Source organism: Stegodyphus dumicola, chromosome 5 (assembly GCF_044657685.1).
Source record: "Stegodyphus dumicola isolate Sdum_Otavi_A_Nest chromosome 5, ASM4465768v1".
In the NCBI taxonomy this organism is placed as follows: Eukaryota; Metazoa; Arthropoda; class Arachnida; order Araneae; family Eresidae; genus Stegodyphus; species Stegodyphus dumicola.
Window position 1 is genome coordinate 16,088,844 of NC_140772.1, and position 19,225 is coordinate 16,108,068.

Consider the following 19,225-nt stretch of genomic DNA (forward strand, 5'->3'; position numbering starts at 1 on the left):
ATGGGGACCAAGGGTCCCAGCCCTACTAGGAGAAACACCCTCAGACCATAATTCCACCTCTGCCGAACTTGAACTGTTGGCACAATGCATTCTGGCAGGAGACATTCTCCAGGTAGACACCAGACCCAGACCCTGCCATCCGAACGGTAAAGGGTGAACCTTGATTCGTCACTACCCGTTTCTACTGATCTACGGTCCAATTTTGATGTGCTTTGCACCACATTAACTGAGCAGCGCGGTTCGACTTTGTGATCAAAGGCTTATGGGCAGCAGCACGACCATGAAAACCAAGCAGATGTGCTTCCTTACGGATGGTATTCATTGAAACAATACTCCCGGATGCCTGATTCATTGAAACAATAATAACTCTCCTTGCGGATGAGGGCCATCGGTTGGGTGCGGTTCTTCCAAATTTCTCTGGACAGCACTTGTCGGTCTCTATCTCCCAGTTTCATTGGTCTGCCGACTCCGGGGCATATTTCGACAATCACCTCTTACTCACATAGGCCTCTGTCGAAATTGGGTACTTCAGATCGCTAGATATGTCCCTTAACAATCAGCCACATTTGTGATATCCGATAATTATACCTTTCTAGAAATCAGAGAGCTCTGAACTGCAAGGTATCTTGCATGCGACTAAGGCCGATGCTGTTTCCTACACGATATATAACAGCGGAGTTCGTGACGTACCTTAGGACCGCAGATATCATCATTTGCATAGGTGTCCAAATACTTATTGGTAGTCAGTGTATAAGGCATCAATGACAAAAAATTTACTTATAATTAATATTCACAATGTGAAAAATCATATTTTATGTAAAATATGCTAATGCTAAGAATTCAATTTTAATTTTGATTCATACCAGTCAAACATACAATTCATTTCAATGTATGACTAAAATGAGAAAAATGTGCAGCTATCTGTTTCAAAGTATTTAAAAGATAACAATATTCTTTTCAGGGAAGACTAAGCAAATATGTGAAAAATGTACTGAGGGAAAAGTGCACAATGGTCTCTGAAATATTTCATTTTATTATGAAGTCAAAAACTATAATAAATTAATCATCATATATTATAAACACGCATATAGAAATGAAACATGTTTCCAGCAGACTACAATTAGCTTGCATTCAAAGTCTTGCATAAGCAAATAAATACAGTCAGTATTTGAAAAAATACAATTCATTAAATAAATAGTAAATAACCTATACAAAAGCCATTTCATAAAACCAAATTAAAGCACTTTGGAAAGTTCAACAACAAACATTTTTTCCCCATGAGAAAGAGAATATGACCCTGAGTGCTTAATGCATAATAAATAAATAGATAACAAAATTGCCTACAACTTCTCGCCAAAAAACATAAGATATTAAACAACTCAGGCATGCAATCTGACTTGTTCCAACTCGTTTTAAAATAACTTTACAATTACTGGGATGCATAATTTATATAGATACACACTACACACATTGAAAACAATGCTCTTATACAACAATAACAAAATATAATTTTTATGAAAGATTCTACCTGAAAAGCAACAATAATTAAAGATGCATAAGCAGATTCTATATGCTTCAAAATCACAAGATTACATGAAATACATAATAATTTTAAACTTTATAAAAGTACTCAAAATTGGATTCAAAGAAAATCTCTATTCAGAAACAACATATTGACTTAAATGATTACAATGATTAATCCCATAAATTTTGTTCCTATTCTTTAATACAGGGGTAGGCAAACTACAGGCACGGCCAAATCCAGCCTGCGGGTGATACTGTTTTTTACATGAAAAATATATCTTATTATGTGCATTATGCAATGTCTGATAGTTGAGTTGAAAAGGTTGTGAATAATGACCGCGAGTGGTGCTACTATCGTATTTCCCCATTTGTCATTGTTTTTGAAAGTACTCCCAACAGGGGAATGTTTGTGCATTGTGTGCCCCACTAGTGTATTGAAAGTTTTGCTATAGCACATGGGGTTTTCAACCAGTGGTACACAAGAGAAAAATGCAGTATGCAAAGAAGCAAAGTATTTCTAAGTATTAAATTCAAAGATTAAACCCCAAACATCCTGACTGAGTTTTTTCTCTAATTATTTATTAAAAATTTATGCGATCTGGCCTTTGTTCAAGAGTGGTGGTGGTAGTAGTACTTTGTAATGGTGGTACTAAAAGTTTTCAATTTTTGTTTAAATGGTACACGTAAGTCAAAAGGATGAAAACAGCTGCTATAGCAGTTCAAGCAGTATTGTATGTCAAAATACTCTGTCATACTTCATTCTTTTTATTTTATTCATTACCTACCATTACCATGCCACTCTTAAAATCAAATAAGAAGAAAAAAGGAGATCTCGAATGCTATGAAATTTATTTTGTCATAGAATTAAATGACAAAGTTTTATACTTTATATGCAATGATATAATAGCTGTGCCAAAAAGAGTACAATATACATCATCATTATCAAACTAAGCACGTGAAGCAGTATTCAAACATCACAGAAAATGAACAATCATTAAAACTGGAAAATTTAAAACAGAATGCATCATGACAATGCAATTTATTCATACAAATAAAAAATTATAACGAGGCAGTAACTAAATTCAGCTTATACGAATAGTTCATTTAGCCATGATAGAAAGCTATTTACCAATGGTGAATTAATTAAATCATGTTTGCTTGTGCCACATGAGCCAAAGAAATCTGCCACGAAAAATAGATATGTTTTGATCTTTCAGTCTTTTCAGCAACAACCATTAAATGACTTGAGGACATTAGAAGCCCCATCAAGAGTCAATTAAAGGATAAGGCAAAAAATTTCAAATGGTTTGCGTTAACTCTTGATGAGTCGACAGATACAATCTGCATTGGAATTGGTTAAAAATGTGTCATAACTGATGGTGGAAAAAATATGTGTGGAATGGGAAAGGGTTAAATGGACAAAATTTTATGGCTAGTGAAGATACTAAATGTTTAAAACTCTGGCAGTTCATTGCCTTATTCACCAGCAAGCTCTTTGTGGGAAACATTTATATCTGTCATGTTAATAAACTAGTTGCATCAGTAGTAAACTTCATTTACTCATCTGGACTTAACCATCACCAGTTTCATGTATTTTTATTACAGTTCGAAGCTGAATATGCTTTATCATACAGATGTTTGTTGGTTTTGGCAAAGGAAAAATTCTTTGAAATGAGAGAAGTCATAAATATTTTTTTAATTAAAAAAAAAAAAAAAACTGCCCACAGCCTTTATTATCGAACATCAAATGGCTACAGAAATTAGCTTTTGCCACAGATGTTGCAGTATATCTTAACGAATTCAATTTAAAATTGAAGGGAAAAACGGTACTCTTATGAGAAATATATTTTAATCATAAAAGCATATTGGTGAAAATTTGCATTGCTTGAAATACAAATAACATTAAACAAAAACTTCAAATATTCAGAGAAATTTACATTACCAAAAACATTTGTGTAAGATATATTTTCTGAACTTATACTACAGTTAGAACACTGTTTTTTGAATCTTGATGCAAATGCAAAAGATATTTTCATGTTTCAAAATGGATTTGACTGTATAATTCAGGATCTTCCATCAGAACTTTCGGAAGACAAATACATTCAATTAAAACCATACACACGGGAATAGATATTATATTTGGGAGTACTTACGAATGCGAAAAGACATTTGCGAGAATGAAGTATGTAAAATCGCAATTCAGATTATTATTAACAGATGATCTTTACAACTTTAGGGTAGCAGCAAACAATTTTAGGGTAGGAGGTACTAACTTCGAACTCCAGTATGATGAAATATTATTCTCAGAAAAAACAATTATATTCTTCACATTACAAATTTTAATCTATTTAACGTTTTTTTAATATGTAAATATTTTTTAGGTGTTATGTATGCTATTATGTAAAAGTATCACTTCATAATTAAAAAAATGAAAATTTTTTTGCTCTAAGAGAAAATTACCCATTCATAGCTTCAAATTTGTTACTTGGCACACTGAGCCTGAAATTTTTAAAATCCTTTCAAAAAAGGTTTGCCGACCCCTGCTTTATGACAATAGACCAAGAGAACAGCAAAAATCTACCTAATGGACAGGGATTAACTATGCCTGCAAGCATACTGAGATGAAAATTCACCTAAACTGGATGATTAAACCCTAAGATGAAAATTTACCTAAACTGGACACTAAACAATACAAAAGATTCAGTTTCAAGTATACTTTTAAGCATCTGAATACATCATCAATGAAACAAATGCTTTTTTTCTCCCATTACCCTTTTCCCCAATATCAAACATAAAATTGCTCTAACTGATCACTGGGTAAGTTAAAATTTTAACAGTTAAGTTTTAATTTTAATTTCTAAACACATAAAATTATGCAAAACATATCTTAAGCTGCACAAGGTTACTTTGAATACAGTAAAGTATAATAAATTTCTCAGATACATAAATAACGGAAATATAACTTTCAAAGGTGTTAAACACCCGGCATATTAAAAATCACATTTTTAAACACTAAACCAATATAAACCCTGCATCTAGCTACAAAGAAAAATTTTTTCCCTTACACATTTTAAAGTACAAAAAAAGTTTTCTTTTCTTTCTTTTTTTTTTTTTATCTGAAATATACCCTGCATAAAATAACTGTCAAATTTAACATGCCACATAATATAGATTAAATCCAAAAATTTCAAATGACAGATTTATTTTAATATACCATATCAGAAAAAATATATATTTGTTATAAAATGCACTGCTAATTGTAGACAGTAATATCAATCTCCTAGTGCTAAAATACATATATTTACAAATTTATTTAAACTGTACACTGTTAAATTTAAAAGTTCTACTCCACCCCAGCCTATGCAGAAAAGATGATCCTAAGTTTAACATTAAAAATGACTGTTTCTGCTCTTTAAAAATTAAGATAAGAACTACAACATATACTACAACATGAACAATGCTGAAAATACGGTTAAAAACTTAAAACCCAACAATGAAAGCAGAAAATCTAAAATCTGTTGGAAATCAAAATTTCCAGTGTCCCATACAATAAATGGACAGGAAGGCAGTAAAAATCCTGTAAAACATGGATACACCTTGTTCTCTAAATTAAAAAATCAAGGTAAGCAAATTGCTTTTCTTTATTTCTAAAGGTAATGATTATTTACAGAATATACCAGAAAAATTTTAAACTCAAATGGTCGCAAAAAGATCTTTATAGCCTAAATCAGCATGTCGATAGAATTTTAACTGAAAACTAAACAAGATTATTGAAAATCTGCATTTAAACAATGAAAAGAGTTTTATAAAAATTTTCTTATTTATTCTATAATTTCAAGGAGCAGTAATCATCCTCTTTATACAAATGCAAATAGAGTAAAATATGACTGAAATATGCTGCAATAATGTTAAATTCATTCTTTCAATACATTTTCAAATGTGTAATGACAATATAAGTTTTAAAAAGTTTTTATACATTAAGCAATAGTGTTTATCTCTGAAATGGTACCATTCCAAGAAACAAAGAGTAATTAAGAATTTTTGAAAACAAAAATTAGTTTTTATAGAGTACCAAAATCAAAGTTTTTATTTACACTTAGTCAGCAAAGTTTGCCAAAATCTTAAAACCAAAATTTAGGCAACAAAATAATCTAAGGCATTTAATCAAATTGAATTATAAAATAGCATTTTATACAATTCAGGTATCCATGAAACAATCTGTTCTATTTATAGACTGAGTACAGCAAATGCTGCAACCTTTTAATCTACGAGATCCTTCTCCTCCCTAAACAAGCTCTCAAGTAGAATGCTTTGGTAAAAAAAATTTAATATAATTACATAGATTGATTATACATATTTTTTTTTTTTTTTCAATGAAAGCCCTACTGTAAAAAATAATTTATGAAACATATAATTTTACAATGACAGAAAACAAATTATAATTACAAAATTGGATTAAAATTGTCTGACAATTAAATTATGAGACTGATTTTATTATGGTCAAAATGGTAAAGCAATATGTATCAAGAAAATATTCAACCTTCATCTATAACCAGACAACAATCCAATGACACTCTCTATGTAGGATAGGAAATAAGGCACAATTTTCATTAATTAGAGAATGAAGAATGTTATATACATAACAAGGAGAGAAGACAGAACATTAAATTTTGTTTTAAATGTGAGAAAAATACCACGGAGACTGAATTAATGAGACAAGCGTATAGATATACAGTCAAAAGTCGTTAATTCGGACACCCATAATCCGGAATGATCTATAATCCAGACCTCAAAGCTAAAAACTTTCTGCGCATGTGGCGCGTTGACACATGCGGATAGGCGTTTACGCGTGCGCGTAAGACCTTTTACGTCTGCGCAACTGCGTGGCCGCAAGTGCAGAATACGTTTTCGCGTGCGCGTTTTATGTATAACGGATGGAATAAGCTAAAATTATCTAATTATCTATTTCAGTTAATGTTGATGATTGTGTTGTTCCTTAATTTTCGAATTGGATCCGGCTTATTATTTTTTGCAGACTGTAAGAGCAATGCTATAAAAGTAAACTTGAACTTTCGATTATATCAAATAGAATTTTCGATGCTGGAGCTCCCAAACGATCTACAAAACTAAAGTATGTTTCGATGTCCATCAAACAAAAAGTGGAATTGCTGCAAAAAACGTATAAAGACATGAAGAAGGTGACAGAGAGGTTAGTGAAAACGAAAAAAATTCGATTGACAAGTTAGTCGGTATTCTCGGCACAGCTATTTTTAGCTTTGAGGACTTGAACAGCGGAACTTGATTATGTTTAATAAGCAAAAGATATTCTTCAAACGTATCAGAAAAATAAAAAATACTCTTAAAGTGAATTGCTGCAAAAGATGAAAGATAATATCTTTGATATGATGCAACAAATAAACACCAAAGTTCTAAATAAAAGTCGACATCATCACCAAAAGAAACTCGTCTTCAAAATCAAAAGTGATTGCGATTTTGGCATTCTATGACAGCAATGCAATTACTTATTCACCATAAATTCAAGGTACAGATTGCTAACATAACTTTTTTATTCACTTATTTATTTCCTTATATTTTGAAATGCCCATGGGAAAGAATTCTCCGAGTCTAATTTAAGTATACAGCATGTGGCAGTTAAATTCTTCCTTGGGATAATATATTGGATAACTGATTGTAAAAGAACTTTTGTCAACCATCCACACTATTCAGATTCATTGTACGGTTCAGTTACTAAAACTAAAGTTATTAATGAAAGAACTCCTCTGTGATGACAATGAAGATATCACAGGACTTGTAACTTTGAATCTTTGGACAATATTACAAATTTTGCAAAGTAATTTCAGGCTTTATTAGATCATGTCAATTGCTGTACTAATTCAATAGGTATGTACTTTGAATAAAAATATCCTTCCCATTTATTTCATTATAAACTCAGTATCATTATTTAATTGTCAGACTGTGCATAAAACAACACAATTCAATCAATTTCTGTCTTAGAGTTAATAGAATTCTGTCTAAAAGTATCATACACATAATATAATCAAACAAATAAATATTGAAAAACACGATTTTATTTTAGAGACAAAATGACCACTCTGTTAAGCAAATTAAGAGCAATAACAGAAATTAAAATTTATGTCTCTCACATATGAAATTGAAACCATAGGTAAGCTTTCTGACATTTATTTTATACTTACAAATAGCAAGTACATAATTAAAAAAGATCATAAATTATGCTTTTACACCAATGCATAACAACAAACTTTCCTATTAATCCATTAACTCAAGTATCCCATTTATACAGTTTATTGCAATATGGTCAACTTTATGATCACATGCTCCATTTAGTAAAATAAAGATCAACTAATTTCCCCCATCACTTATCTAATAGAAATGAAACTTTGTAGGTTACTGCAATTATTTTAATTACAAAATAAAATAAAATAAAATCTAGTGCAACCACCTTTACAAGTCCAATTCAACTCACCTGAAATAACGAATAAACAGCTTGGGCAATTTTTATTTGTCATAATTTTATAAGCAGAAGTATACATCCTAATACTAGTCCTCTGTTAAAAAGATGCTGGATCAACCAATACTTTTGTGTGTCAAGTTTGCAGCATTTCATAAACCGACTTCGAATTCATTAGACTGATAAATATTACACAAGATTATGCTACACATAAGATGAAGTTAAAAAAAAAAAAAATTTCGAAAGAAATTGAAGATGACTCTGTTAAGTCAGTAAACTGGCAGATGATGATAATTAAATTATCCACTTATCTATGATACTGATTATAATATTGTGGGTAATATGAATATAGTTACACCACAAAAAGAATAGCATGATAATAAATTATTTTAGTACAGTTTCAAAAACTTTAAAAATCAAATGAATTCGAAGGTGGATTATTAAAACACACAAAGTAGGCTCAAATATTTGAAATAAATAAATAAATAAATAAAGGTTTGTTATAGAGCATTAACAGATAAACTTAAATATCTCCAGCTCAAATATTCAACAATTTTTGAATGACATATATTTCAATAAAAAGATATCAAAAGTACTTGAAATATCACATTAAATTATTAATATTTTATTACATTAATCTGTACTATGTTTTGTAATTAATTATTGATTGTAAAAAGGTTTAATAAAAGCACTCAGATGCATTTAAATGATCTATTTATATTTTATTCCACATGATGATTTTTCTTTATTTACTATTTTAATGTTTCGCTGCTTCATCTACTAATGAAAAAAATATATTTTATATAAGTGTACAGCATCTTATATACAAAACAGTATTTTTTAAGAACTATTAATAACTTAATTAAAAATATGTGACATTGTTATTGATATTATTAAAGACAAGCCAAATTCTGAATTTCAAGTAACTGCTTAATACAAAATGTAATACGAGTATTGATGGATTAGCAGTTAAATCAAATATTAAATTGCTACAAAAAATATCACTGAAGCATTTTCCTTAATAAGTAGTTGTAGCATAATAATGTCTCACAATGCAGTTACTTCAGGTTTGGAACATAAACATGATTATTTTTTAGTGCATCAAATTTTTAAGTGTATTAAAATTCACAACTATACAAAAAATAGCAGAAATGTCACAAACAATGGTAAACAACTGTATATTGCTGCAGCAGAGAGCACCATCCAGTTGAAGGTTAATAGATGTAACACAAAGTAGTTCCAAAATAATTCTTAAATATTAACTTTCCACTCCAACTGATGTTTGCATTTGCGTGGAAGGCTCAGTCCTTAATGATGACATCTCTACATTTACAGGATCACTAGAACTGTCAGAAAAATTTCGATTGCTGCTGATCTGAGGCGAGTCCTGTTTGTCAATTTTTTTAGTCTGAAAAACCAGATAACAGAAGTCTTTTGTTAATAAAATCATATGCATAATGGCGTGCATTTAATGCTTAGAACTCATACATAGTAAGTATTTTCTTATTAGCTGAAAGCTTTAAGTTCTGAAATTTATCACAAATAATAGCAAATGTCACATAAAACAAGACAACCCTCTGTTCAGAAAATTTGTGAAAGAGTCCACATTCATGAAAATTATAACAGTTTATTTTAGCTGCTAGAGAGTATTAGTATACTCTCTTCAAAAGAATATATATCTGGTAACATATCAAATGAAGTAACATCATTTGGGACAACATAATTCACATTGTGACACAAGCTGAGTTAAAGCATCTTCGACTCAATGTTACATTTCAAGTAAAGAAGCTAAATTTCATTGATCAGAAACAGATCTCTGCAATGACACCAATGAATCCAGGAATAACAGCAAATGTGTGTTCTGGAAATGTCACTTTGAAGGTGACTACCTCCCATTTCAAACCGAACTGCAGAGGAAGCATTATCCACAAATTCTCTAAACACAGATGTAGTCATGCAATATATACAATTATATATAGTTATGGTTTAACTGATAAATTATACATGCAAAGAGATTATCAGTAATAAAAAGCAAATCATTAAGTTTTTGTGCAATATACTAAATTAAACACTGAAGTATTAATTAAAGCAATGCAAAACAGTATTCTATACTAGAGCAGGGCTTCTTAAACTTTCTTCAATCACGACTCCTTTTTATCACTGAGATTTTTTTCCTGACCGCTAGACCTAGATATTAAGGAAAATTTTGTGGGACCCCATAAAGCATTGTGCAAATTTGACACAGGCGTGAGTGAAACTGTTAATTTTTTCACTTGTACTGTTGCAGTTTTAGGTCATTAACTTTGATTTCTAATTTTAATACATAAAACAATATGAAAATTTTAAATAAGCAACAGATGAAATGGCAGTGAAAGCAAGTAAAATGAATGTTTCCTTTTCGTTTTTTCTTTGTCTGTATTGTCTTATCTTTATCTATTTTCAGATACATTGTGTAAAAATATTTGGTAACTGTAAAATTATTATAATATAATAAGTTAAAGAAATATCAAAACCACTAAAATTTTCGGCAACCTCCAGTTTAAGAAACTCTGTACTAGAGTAATATCAAACTTTTCAATGTTTGTGTAATAAGAGCATAACTGTTAATTACTTAATAATTGTAACTTAATTAATATTTATGCATAAAGATAAAAGTATATATGCAGTACAAAGTCCAAAAATCTAGAATACCAGACCTCTAAGTCTAATACTCACACTTCTTGCAATTTTTTATTTTAGAAAGGAGGACTGAGATAATACAAAAAGAAAGAAAAAAAAAAAAAAGATGTGTGTGTGCTATAAAAGAGACGGAGCACACGAGATGTCCTAAATGCTACAGAACATATCTGAAGAGCCTGGTGATGAATAGGATCTAGTTTCGATAATACAGAAGGCCATGCTGAGCCATAAATCACTGAGCCATAGTCTAATTTAGAGCGATTGTGCCCTATAATTACACAGTAGCAATTCTCGATCTGCATCCCAAGAGGTGTTCACGAAGACTTTGAGAAGATTATATAGAGATTTGAGAAAATTTAATAGAGTTTTGCAGCACTTTTTCCTCAAATATAGGACATGAGGCACAAAAGACAGCTTTTGGTCGAAAATCACTTCTAAAAATTTCACTTCAGATGTCACTGGTATTAGTGAGCGTTCAAGGTAAAGCTTAGGCTCAGGATGAAGATTTCGTTTTCTACAGAAGTGCATACAAACAGTCTTCTTCTATTTCTAAAAACCAAATCCATGTCTGGATCCTTTTCAGAGCAATTTGCATCTGTCACTCCACATATCTCCTATCTGCACCCTGACAACTGATCTGCAAGTCATCAACATACAATGAACTCGAGACTGTAGGAGGAAGTTTCTTTAAAACAGAATTTATTTTCAAGTTGAACAAAGTAACACTTTAAATCCACTCTTGAGGCATACCCTCTTCCTGTTTGAAACTGTCTGACAAAACAGAACCAATCCTTACTTGAAAGGTTCTATCCCTAAAAATATTTTGAATGAAGATTGGCAAGTTGCAGCGCAAGCCACTGGCATGAACATCTCATAAAATACCGTACTGCCATGTCTCATCGTAAGCCTTCTCGATGTCAAAGAAAACTGATAAGAGGTGGTTTCTCTTGACAAAGGCTTTCCGGATGCAAGTTTCCAGAAGAAGGATATTATCAGTTGTCGTTCTACATTTGCGGAAACCACTTTATGAGGAAATTACATTGTTTCTTTCCAAGACTAAGCGATGGCTTACCATTTTTTCCCAGTGCTCTGCACATGCCACTCGTAAGAGCATTTGGCTGATAGTTAGAAGGATTCTTCGGGTCCTTCCCAGGTTTAGCTATGGGAATGACTACAGCTTTCTTCCATGCACTGGGAAAGGTATGCTCCTTCCACACTAAATTGTAAAGAGTGAGAAGGGCAGCCAACAACTTACAGGAGAGATGCTTCAGCATTTCATAGTTGACACCATCTGGACCCGGACTGGTCCTGTGTGCATCCAATAATGCTCTCTTCAATTCAACTATAGTAAAATTGCCATTATAAGGCTCCAAGTTGGAAGAATTAAATACAAGGGGAGCTTTTTTCAAGTGACGCTTGGCAGAAAGAAAAGCAGGCAAGTAGTTGCTGCCGTTTGAAACAGTAGCAAAGACGTCATCAATGGTATTTGCTTTTTCGTTTGCAGTGCTAATCATATGGCTGTCTTTTTCCCGAAAGGAAAAAGATTGGTCTTCATACAACTCACATGCATTTCTCTTTCCCATACTCATTTATTAGATACACAGGATGAAATTCCAGATGCATAAGACATCCATGAATCTCTTTGGCTCTTATGCCTAACTTTCCTTGCATGTGCTTTTGCTTTTTTGAAGGCTAGAAGGTTTGACAATGTGGGATATCGAGGAAAGATACCCCCAGGCTTTTCTTTGTCTTCTGAGAACTTCTTGGTAATCCCTGTTCCACCATGATTTGAAAATTTTGGTAACCTTGTTGATGTATACCACAGGTAAACAACCGTATCAGTAAAAGCTTTCACAGCATCATAGATAGGCACATCTCTTTTACCATTTCTTCTGTGATATCTGCAAGGCAGAAGAAGAGTTTACAGTCTGCCTTATCAAATATAAATTGAGGGGATCTTGACAAGGGAGTCACTCTTTCTCGAGCAAGAGATATAAAATCGGGAAGTGATCTCTATTAAAGATCATTTCCTACACTAAATGTGCATAAAGGCAACAGTGATGGTGAGCAGATTGCAAGATCGAGTGCGTGAAATGTTCTTGTGAGTTCATGGAAGTAGGTATCCTATCCATTATTGAGCAGACAAAGGCAATGATCTACGATCATTTGCGCAATTTGTCTTCCTCGAGGATTTGTGTCCTTACTTTCCCAAAGCAGACTATGGGCATTAAAGTCACTTCACATGATAAAAGGTTCAGGCAGCTGACCTATTAAGTCATCTAAATTTCGTTGATCAATATGCTCGTTTGGAGGAAAATAGACAGCACAAACTGAAACCAGAAACTTTATATTTATTTGAATGCAAACAGTTTGAATGCTTGTTCTTAAAGAAAATGAATTGGAATTGGAGGGGTAATCAAGTGAAGTGAGGAGACCAACACCTCCACTTGCATGCTCACCTACAAGATTGTCTTTCCTGATAATCTTGACGGTGCTGTGTTTTTGTCTTTTGTGCAAGCAGGTGTCTTGGAATATGAAGTCCCTCTTCCACATCCATATCAGAGTTTACCTCTTCTGAACTAATGCTCCCAAAGGAGCTCGCGCTCAGATTTCTCGGAAGTACTGAGACTTTCTTTTTCTCATTTTCATTTTCCAGTTGGTCGTTCTTAGTTTCTTTATTATTGGGGTTTTTAGGTGTTATGATGATATTATAGACTGGCTGTTTATTTTCTGCAGATATTATCATTTGTGTCCCTATGGATTTAACAGATTTTATAACATTCGCATATGACTTCTTGTCTGGCTGCGACTACAATTCTTCTCGCCTCTGAATATAAAATATTTTTTGTTACTTTGACAGTTTTGTCGTCTTTTTCAGATTTCCATTTTGGGCAAAGTTGAGAGAATGCAGTATGTTCCCCTTTACAGTTTGCACATAGTGGTGGGGCATTGCAGTTTTCACTGCCGTGGCCTTCCACAGAGCAGCATGCACACATGACTTTCCCACGACAGGAAATTTTCGAATGGCCGAAATGTTGGCACTGAAAGCAATGTAGGGGGTTTGGTACATAAGGTCTTACAGGGCAGTGTAAGTATCCAGTCTTAATACTTTTAGGCAGATCAGGCAACTTAAAGGTCAGGATTATATGCTTTGTATCAATCAACTGACCTTCTTATGCACCTTGATTCGCCTGGCAGCACACACATTTTGCTTATACAACTCAGAGACTGTTGCCTCTTCTGAAACAAAAAGGAGGTCTCTGAGATAACACTTTGAGAAAAATTGAGTGTTTTATGAGCTGACACTTTAGTATTCATTTGCCCAAGTTTGTTCAATCCAAGAAGTGTTGCAGATTGAGCAGAAGAAACAGTTTGAACTAGAAGATCTCCAGAGTGCAGCTGTTTGATATTCTTTGGCTCTCCGATGCAAGCTTGAACATATTTTTGAATTAAAAATGGAGACAGCTTCTGGAGATCACCTGTAGAGTTCTTAATGACCAGAAAACTTGTTAGACTTGCAGAATTTACATCAAGATTGGCATTATCACTTGTTTTGACTTTTTTAGAGGTATAATTGTGTTCATTTGAAGTATGTAAATTTGACTGAGCCATAACTGAAAGAAATAAAGATTTGGGTCCGACCGCCCCACCCACCATGGAGCCCAACAAGGGAACGCAGATTCCTGTATTAGGGCTAGCTAGACCTATATGCAAACTTAAGCCCCACAGTCAGCTTTCCCGAAAGCTTATTCTCCAAGCCACCGACCGCAAGGACTAGTGACCAGCCGATTGACACCCGTGAGGATGATAAGGTGTGACCAGTTTAGCTGAAGCAGAGGCCAAAGCAGTGTGTTGGGGACAGTACCTTACCCCTACAATTAGGGCCTTACTACTAGGACCCTTCTTTTCAGCAACACAGGTCTCCACGCACGGCAAACACGTGGGCAGTTTCCTCACCATTCAAAAACTACAGTCAAGGGCTGTTCCAGTTTCTCATGACAAGCCCCAACCTCCGAAGAGGAAAACCACAAGGGAGAATGGAAAGAAAAAAAAGCTTCAGCTCAGAGGAGACGGAAAAGAGGATAGATCACTGCCGCTCCAGGATCATGACACCCGTCTCACCAAGAAGATGATCCTCTGAAGGGCTAGGGTACCTCGGAATTGCCCCACCCATACTCACAAAAGTAAGCCCCTGAGGGAGGGGGTTAGGTGTGGTACTTTCTCATAAACTCCCTGATGGAACTGTAAGGGCAATTGCATTTGCTTTCAGAATACTTAAAGAAACAAAAAAAATATTCTCAAACTGATAATGAAGTCTTGTCAATCATTTGAAAAAAAAAAAAAAACCTGTACTTAAAAGGCAGGAATTTTATGTTATAGGATATTGAAAATACTTCTAAAACCTATTTTGAATGCGCAAAAATACATTAGATCTTCCAAAGGTAAAGGTCCATCATTGGAAGTACCTGAGAGCTCCAATGAAACATATTCACATCGATTATGTAGGACATATTTTTGATAACAGTCGATGCTCACTCAAAATGGCTAGAAGCCTACCCAATGAAATCAAGCTCAACGTTCAAAACAATAGAATGTTTATGGGACATTTTGCATGAATTGAATTACCAATATTGTTAGTGAGTGCCACAATTCACACAGCAGAATTCACACAATTAACAGGCCATAATTAATTTCAGGTGAGTTTAAGATATTCCTACGAAGTAATAGAATCAAACACAAAATCACAGCACCATTTAAGCCATCTAGTAACGGGCAGGCTAAATGGTATGTGTTCACAGTAAAGCAATCCTTACGAACCATGCAAAATTATCCCAGAACTCAGAGACAAAAACTCTATACAATTTTTAATGCAATACATAAAGGCTCCGAACTTAACTACTCTACACAGCCCTGCAGTGCTAATGCTGAAGAGGGAAACTGGAACAAAAATTGACATGTTGAAACCAGATATCAAAAGGAGGGTGGAAGAGCGAGTTTGAAAAGGAACTATGGGTTCATAGACCAAGGATTTACAGTTGGTGATAAAGTGGCAATAAGAAATTATTGCCAGGGCAACAGGCGACGGAAATTTGGGACTGTCCAAACCAAGAATGGACACCTACATTACACTATACATGTAGACGGTCAGCTATGCCGGTGACTAAATGAGTGATAGAGGAACCATTAATCATGATAGCTGCATAAGTCATCCTTCAGCTTTTGCGATTTTCAAAGAAGCTGATAAGAGTGGAGTCCTAGAACCATCCAAAGATATAGCCACCAGGTAAATGAGTCCGTGCCATCTTCCGATTCCAAGGTTTAACAGGGAGTTCCATCCACTGAACCTGATACAACCAGGTTGCCAAAGACATCAGCTATGCCACAAGCTTTGTGTCAGTTCACCAGTAACCTACGACCTCTAAACAGACTAAATTTATGATAAAGGGGCAGAGATGTGCTGTTCAAGTTTACAAGACTCAATGTTTATTAAGCAGGAAGAGACTCTGAAAGTTGGCCGTGGAGTTGCATGCGTTTATGTGCAGTGAGGGTTTTTTTTTTTTTTTTTTTTTTTTTTTTTTTTTTTTTTTTTGGGTATAAAAGTATAAAATAAAGTACCTTGTACACTGAATAAAGTGTCTTGTGAAATAAATATATGATGAAAACACAATGAAAGGTATCATCAATCATCTTCAAGATTTCAGATATGTCAGAAACTACAATTTTATGTATCAGAACCCTTCAGAATTTTAAAGCATGAGGCAAAATATGGTATGTAAAAAAATTCTTAGATGGAGAATTCTCATGGCTACTCGAAAAGCTTATTGAAGTAACCTTTTTAAAAAGCCTTAATGTTGAGGTCATTAAATAGGGGGATTAAGAACACAGAGAAAAACTGTAAAGTGATAGAAACAGGTAAATGTGTTGCAGCATCTGCTGTGTTTTCTGTTGTTGTAATGATGACTGAAAGGAGTAATAATATGCTCTACTTTCAGAAATGAACAAATTAATCTCAAAATTCCAGTGATAGGAATTTGGAATATGTTAATACCTGACTGCAAATGATTCAAGCATTTAACAACAATAGTGGAGATGTCCTTGACAGTGATTTACCTCCACTTACTTTTTATGTTGAGTAAAAGAAACTAATACAAATAACTTTTTCAATAAACTTTAATTATTTTTTTCTCTTCATTTAATTTAAATAATGTTAATGGATGATGCATGCTGAAATCTTTACTGTGCACTTAGAACAGTATCTTTACTTAGGACAAGTAAGATATTGTACAGTCGTAATATTTTCCCGATATAAAATGTTTTGCATATGTTTTCTTTAATCGTATTAGCTTTTATTATTTCTGTAAATGAACAGCAGATCAAAAGCTTTTAAAAATTGCACAGTACACAAATCTCAAAATACTACATTAGATAAAAGAAAAACTCAGAAGTTTAATATAAACTGTTTTGCATACGTTTTCTTTAACCACATTAGCTTTTATTATTCCTGTAAATGAACACCAGCTCAAAAGCTTTTAAAAATGGCACAGTACAAATCTCAAAATACTAGATTAGATAAAAGGAAAACTCAGAAGCCCTCCTATTAATTTTGATAAATATTTAACAACTTAAAAAAAATCTTAATAATTTAAAAAAAAAATGTTAAATGAAAGCAGACAGAATTAACTCTGTGACCAAATATTTGGCTCCAAAACCTAAATTTCTAGAAAACACTAGAGGTATTTATTTTCTTCATGTGAATTACAAAACACTGCTTCTATTTTACACTTGGACACATTGCATTAATTATTTCAATGGATTATGATATGTATGCAAATGCATTTAAAAGTCTAAACTGTTGGGGATGGACAGACAATAAAAGGACATAATGCAGCTTTATTATTACTGGTTGTTTAAAGTTTCAATATAAATACTATTCAGTTAATGACATCATTTTTACTTTTGCTGTTATGTATGTGGGTCAGTTACACTACATGAGAACCATAATATGGCAGGCATTAATTTTGGAATGGCACCTTCAAAAAGACTAATTACAAATATGCTTCAATTTTTAGACTAGAAAGGGAAGATAGTTAAATTAAAAAGAATACTTTAGGTGAAATTGCAAATTAAAATTTTATCTTACACTCATATGCATATCATGTAAAAGAATATATTTGAAAGGCAGGTGTCTTACTATTTGATTATATAAATTGATGCAAACTAAATTAATTTTCATGGGATATACTGCTGAAACATTTCTTTACTGGATTTTTTTTGCTAAAGACAGTGAGTTACAGAGAATTTTTTGAGTGTTCCCTAAGCAAATTTTCAGTCTTCTACCCACTGCAGATGGCCAATGCATGATAGAAGACCATACTTTAATTACATAAGCAAACCTCCTTTCTCATCTACAAATGGTTAATTAACAGAAATCAAAAGGCAAAATATTTCTAGGTAACTTACCTCTCGCTCAGGAGGTGGCAAAATGGGAATAGCTGCTTTAGGTCTCTTTTGAACAGTTGGCCTGATAGGAGGTGGTTGACTGGGTGGATAATAATAAGTAATTCCAGTCTGAAACATATCACTTGGAGGTGCCTAGAGACAATTAATATATATATAATTAACCACATCATTCATATTAACTTTTCAGGGGGAGGAGCACTTTTGACTTACTATACAAATATAAATATTACAGATTTTGCTCAAATTTTATAATACAATATTAAGGGAGTAAAATAATAGAAATCTGCATTTAAACTCAAAACTGTCTGTGACAAAAGTGATTACATTCAATTTTTGAATACACTCTGTTTGACATTTCTTTAGTAGAAAACAGGACTTTTTATTTATAATATTTTTGCCATATTATTTGACATACTCAGAAGTATTGATGTCATATATGATACACAATTTGGACGTAAATTTTGCTGCATAAAAAATGAAGTAAAATAGCTGATGATAAAATGGCAAAGGTGAGAACTTGCTCTTACAAAACAAACAAAATAAATTAATAAATAATAAAAATAATAAATAAATAAATTTGGAAAACTCTGATTAATAATTTTTGTTACTTTTAAAAAATAGCTTTTCATACATTATTAATAAATACACTTATTATGCATCATTAACCCTTTGCACTCGGGGCCTTTTCCATGCAGTGCACCAGATACTCGACACGTTTCACAGCCCTTATTGACCCATTTCTTACCAAATCACTATACACACAAATTAATGTATAAAATTTTTACATTTTAACATTTTATATAGAGAGTCACATCTCGACTGCAAACGTTAATAAAAATGAGAATAAAGATATTTCATATGAACAATCCTCAATAAAAGCTTATATAGAAATTTAAGACTCAAAATAACTTGCAATTCACTTAAGATTGTGAAAAAGAGAAAAAGAGGTAAATCACATCTGACATTATTGCTTAAGCCAAATTTCAAAAGCTCTTATTTTTTTTTAAGGTATGCATAGAAATACATCTACTTTGTGATAAAAAAAAACTTTACAGGTTATAATTCAAGCTT

General features: G+C 32.8%; 1 protein-coding gene across 3 annotated transcripts in view; it reads right to left on the minus strand.

Annotated features, from left to right (window-relative positions):
- Window positions 1-1,013: 1,013 nt before the first annotated feature.
- btz (CASC3 exon junction complex subunit) overlaps window positions 1,014-19,225 on the minus strand; it is a 79,202-nt gene continuing 60,990 nt past the window's right edge. For all 3 annotated transcript variants that reach the window (XM_085816467.1, XM_085816465.1, XM_085816466.1), the window contains 2 exons: window positions 18,155-18,286; window positions 1,014-9,422 (listed from right to left, as the gene is read on the minus strand). In XM_085816467.1, the coding sequence (XP_085672593.1) occupies window positions 9,273-9,422; window positions 18,155-18,286 (282 nt within the window). In that variant the 3' untranslated portion in view covers window positions 1,014-9,272. The remainder of the gene's footprint in view (window positions 9,423-18,154; window positions 18,287-19,225) is intronic.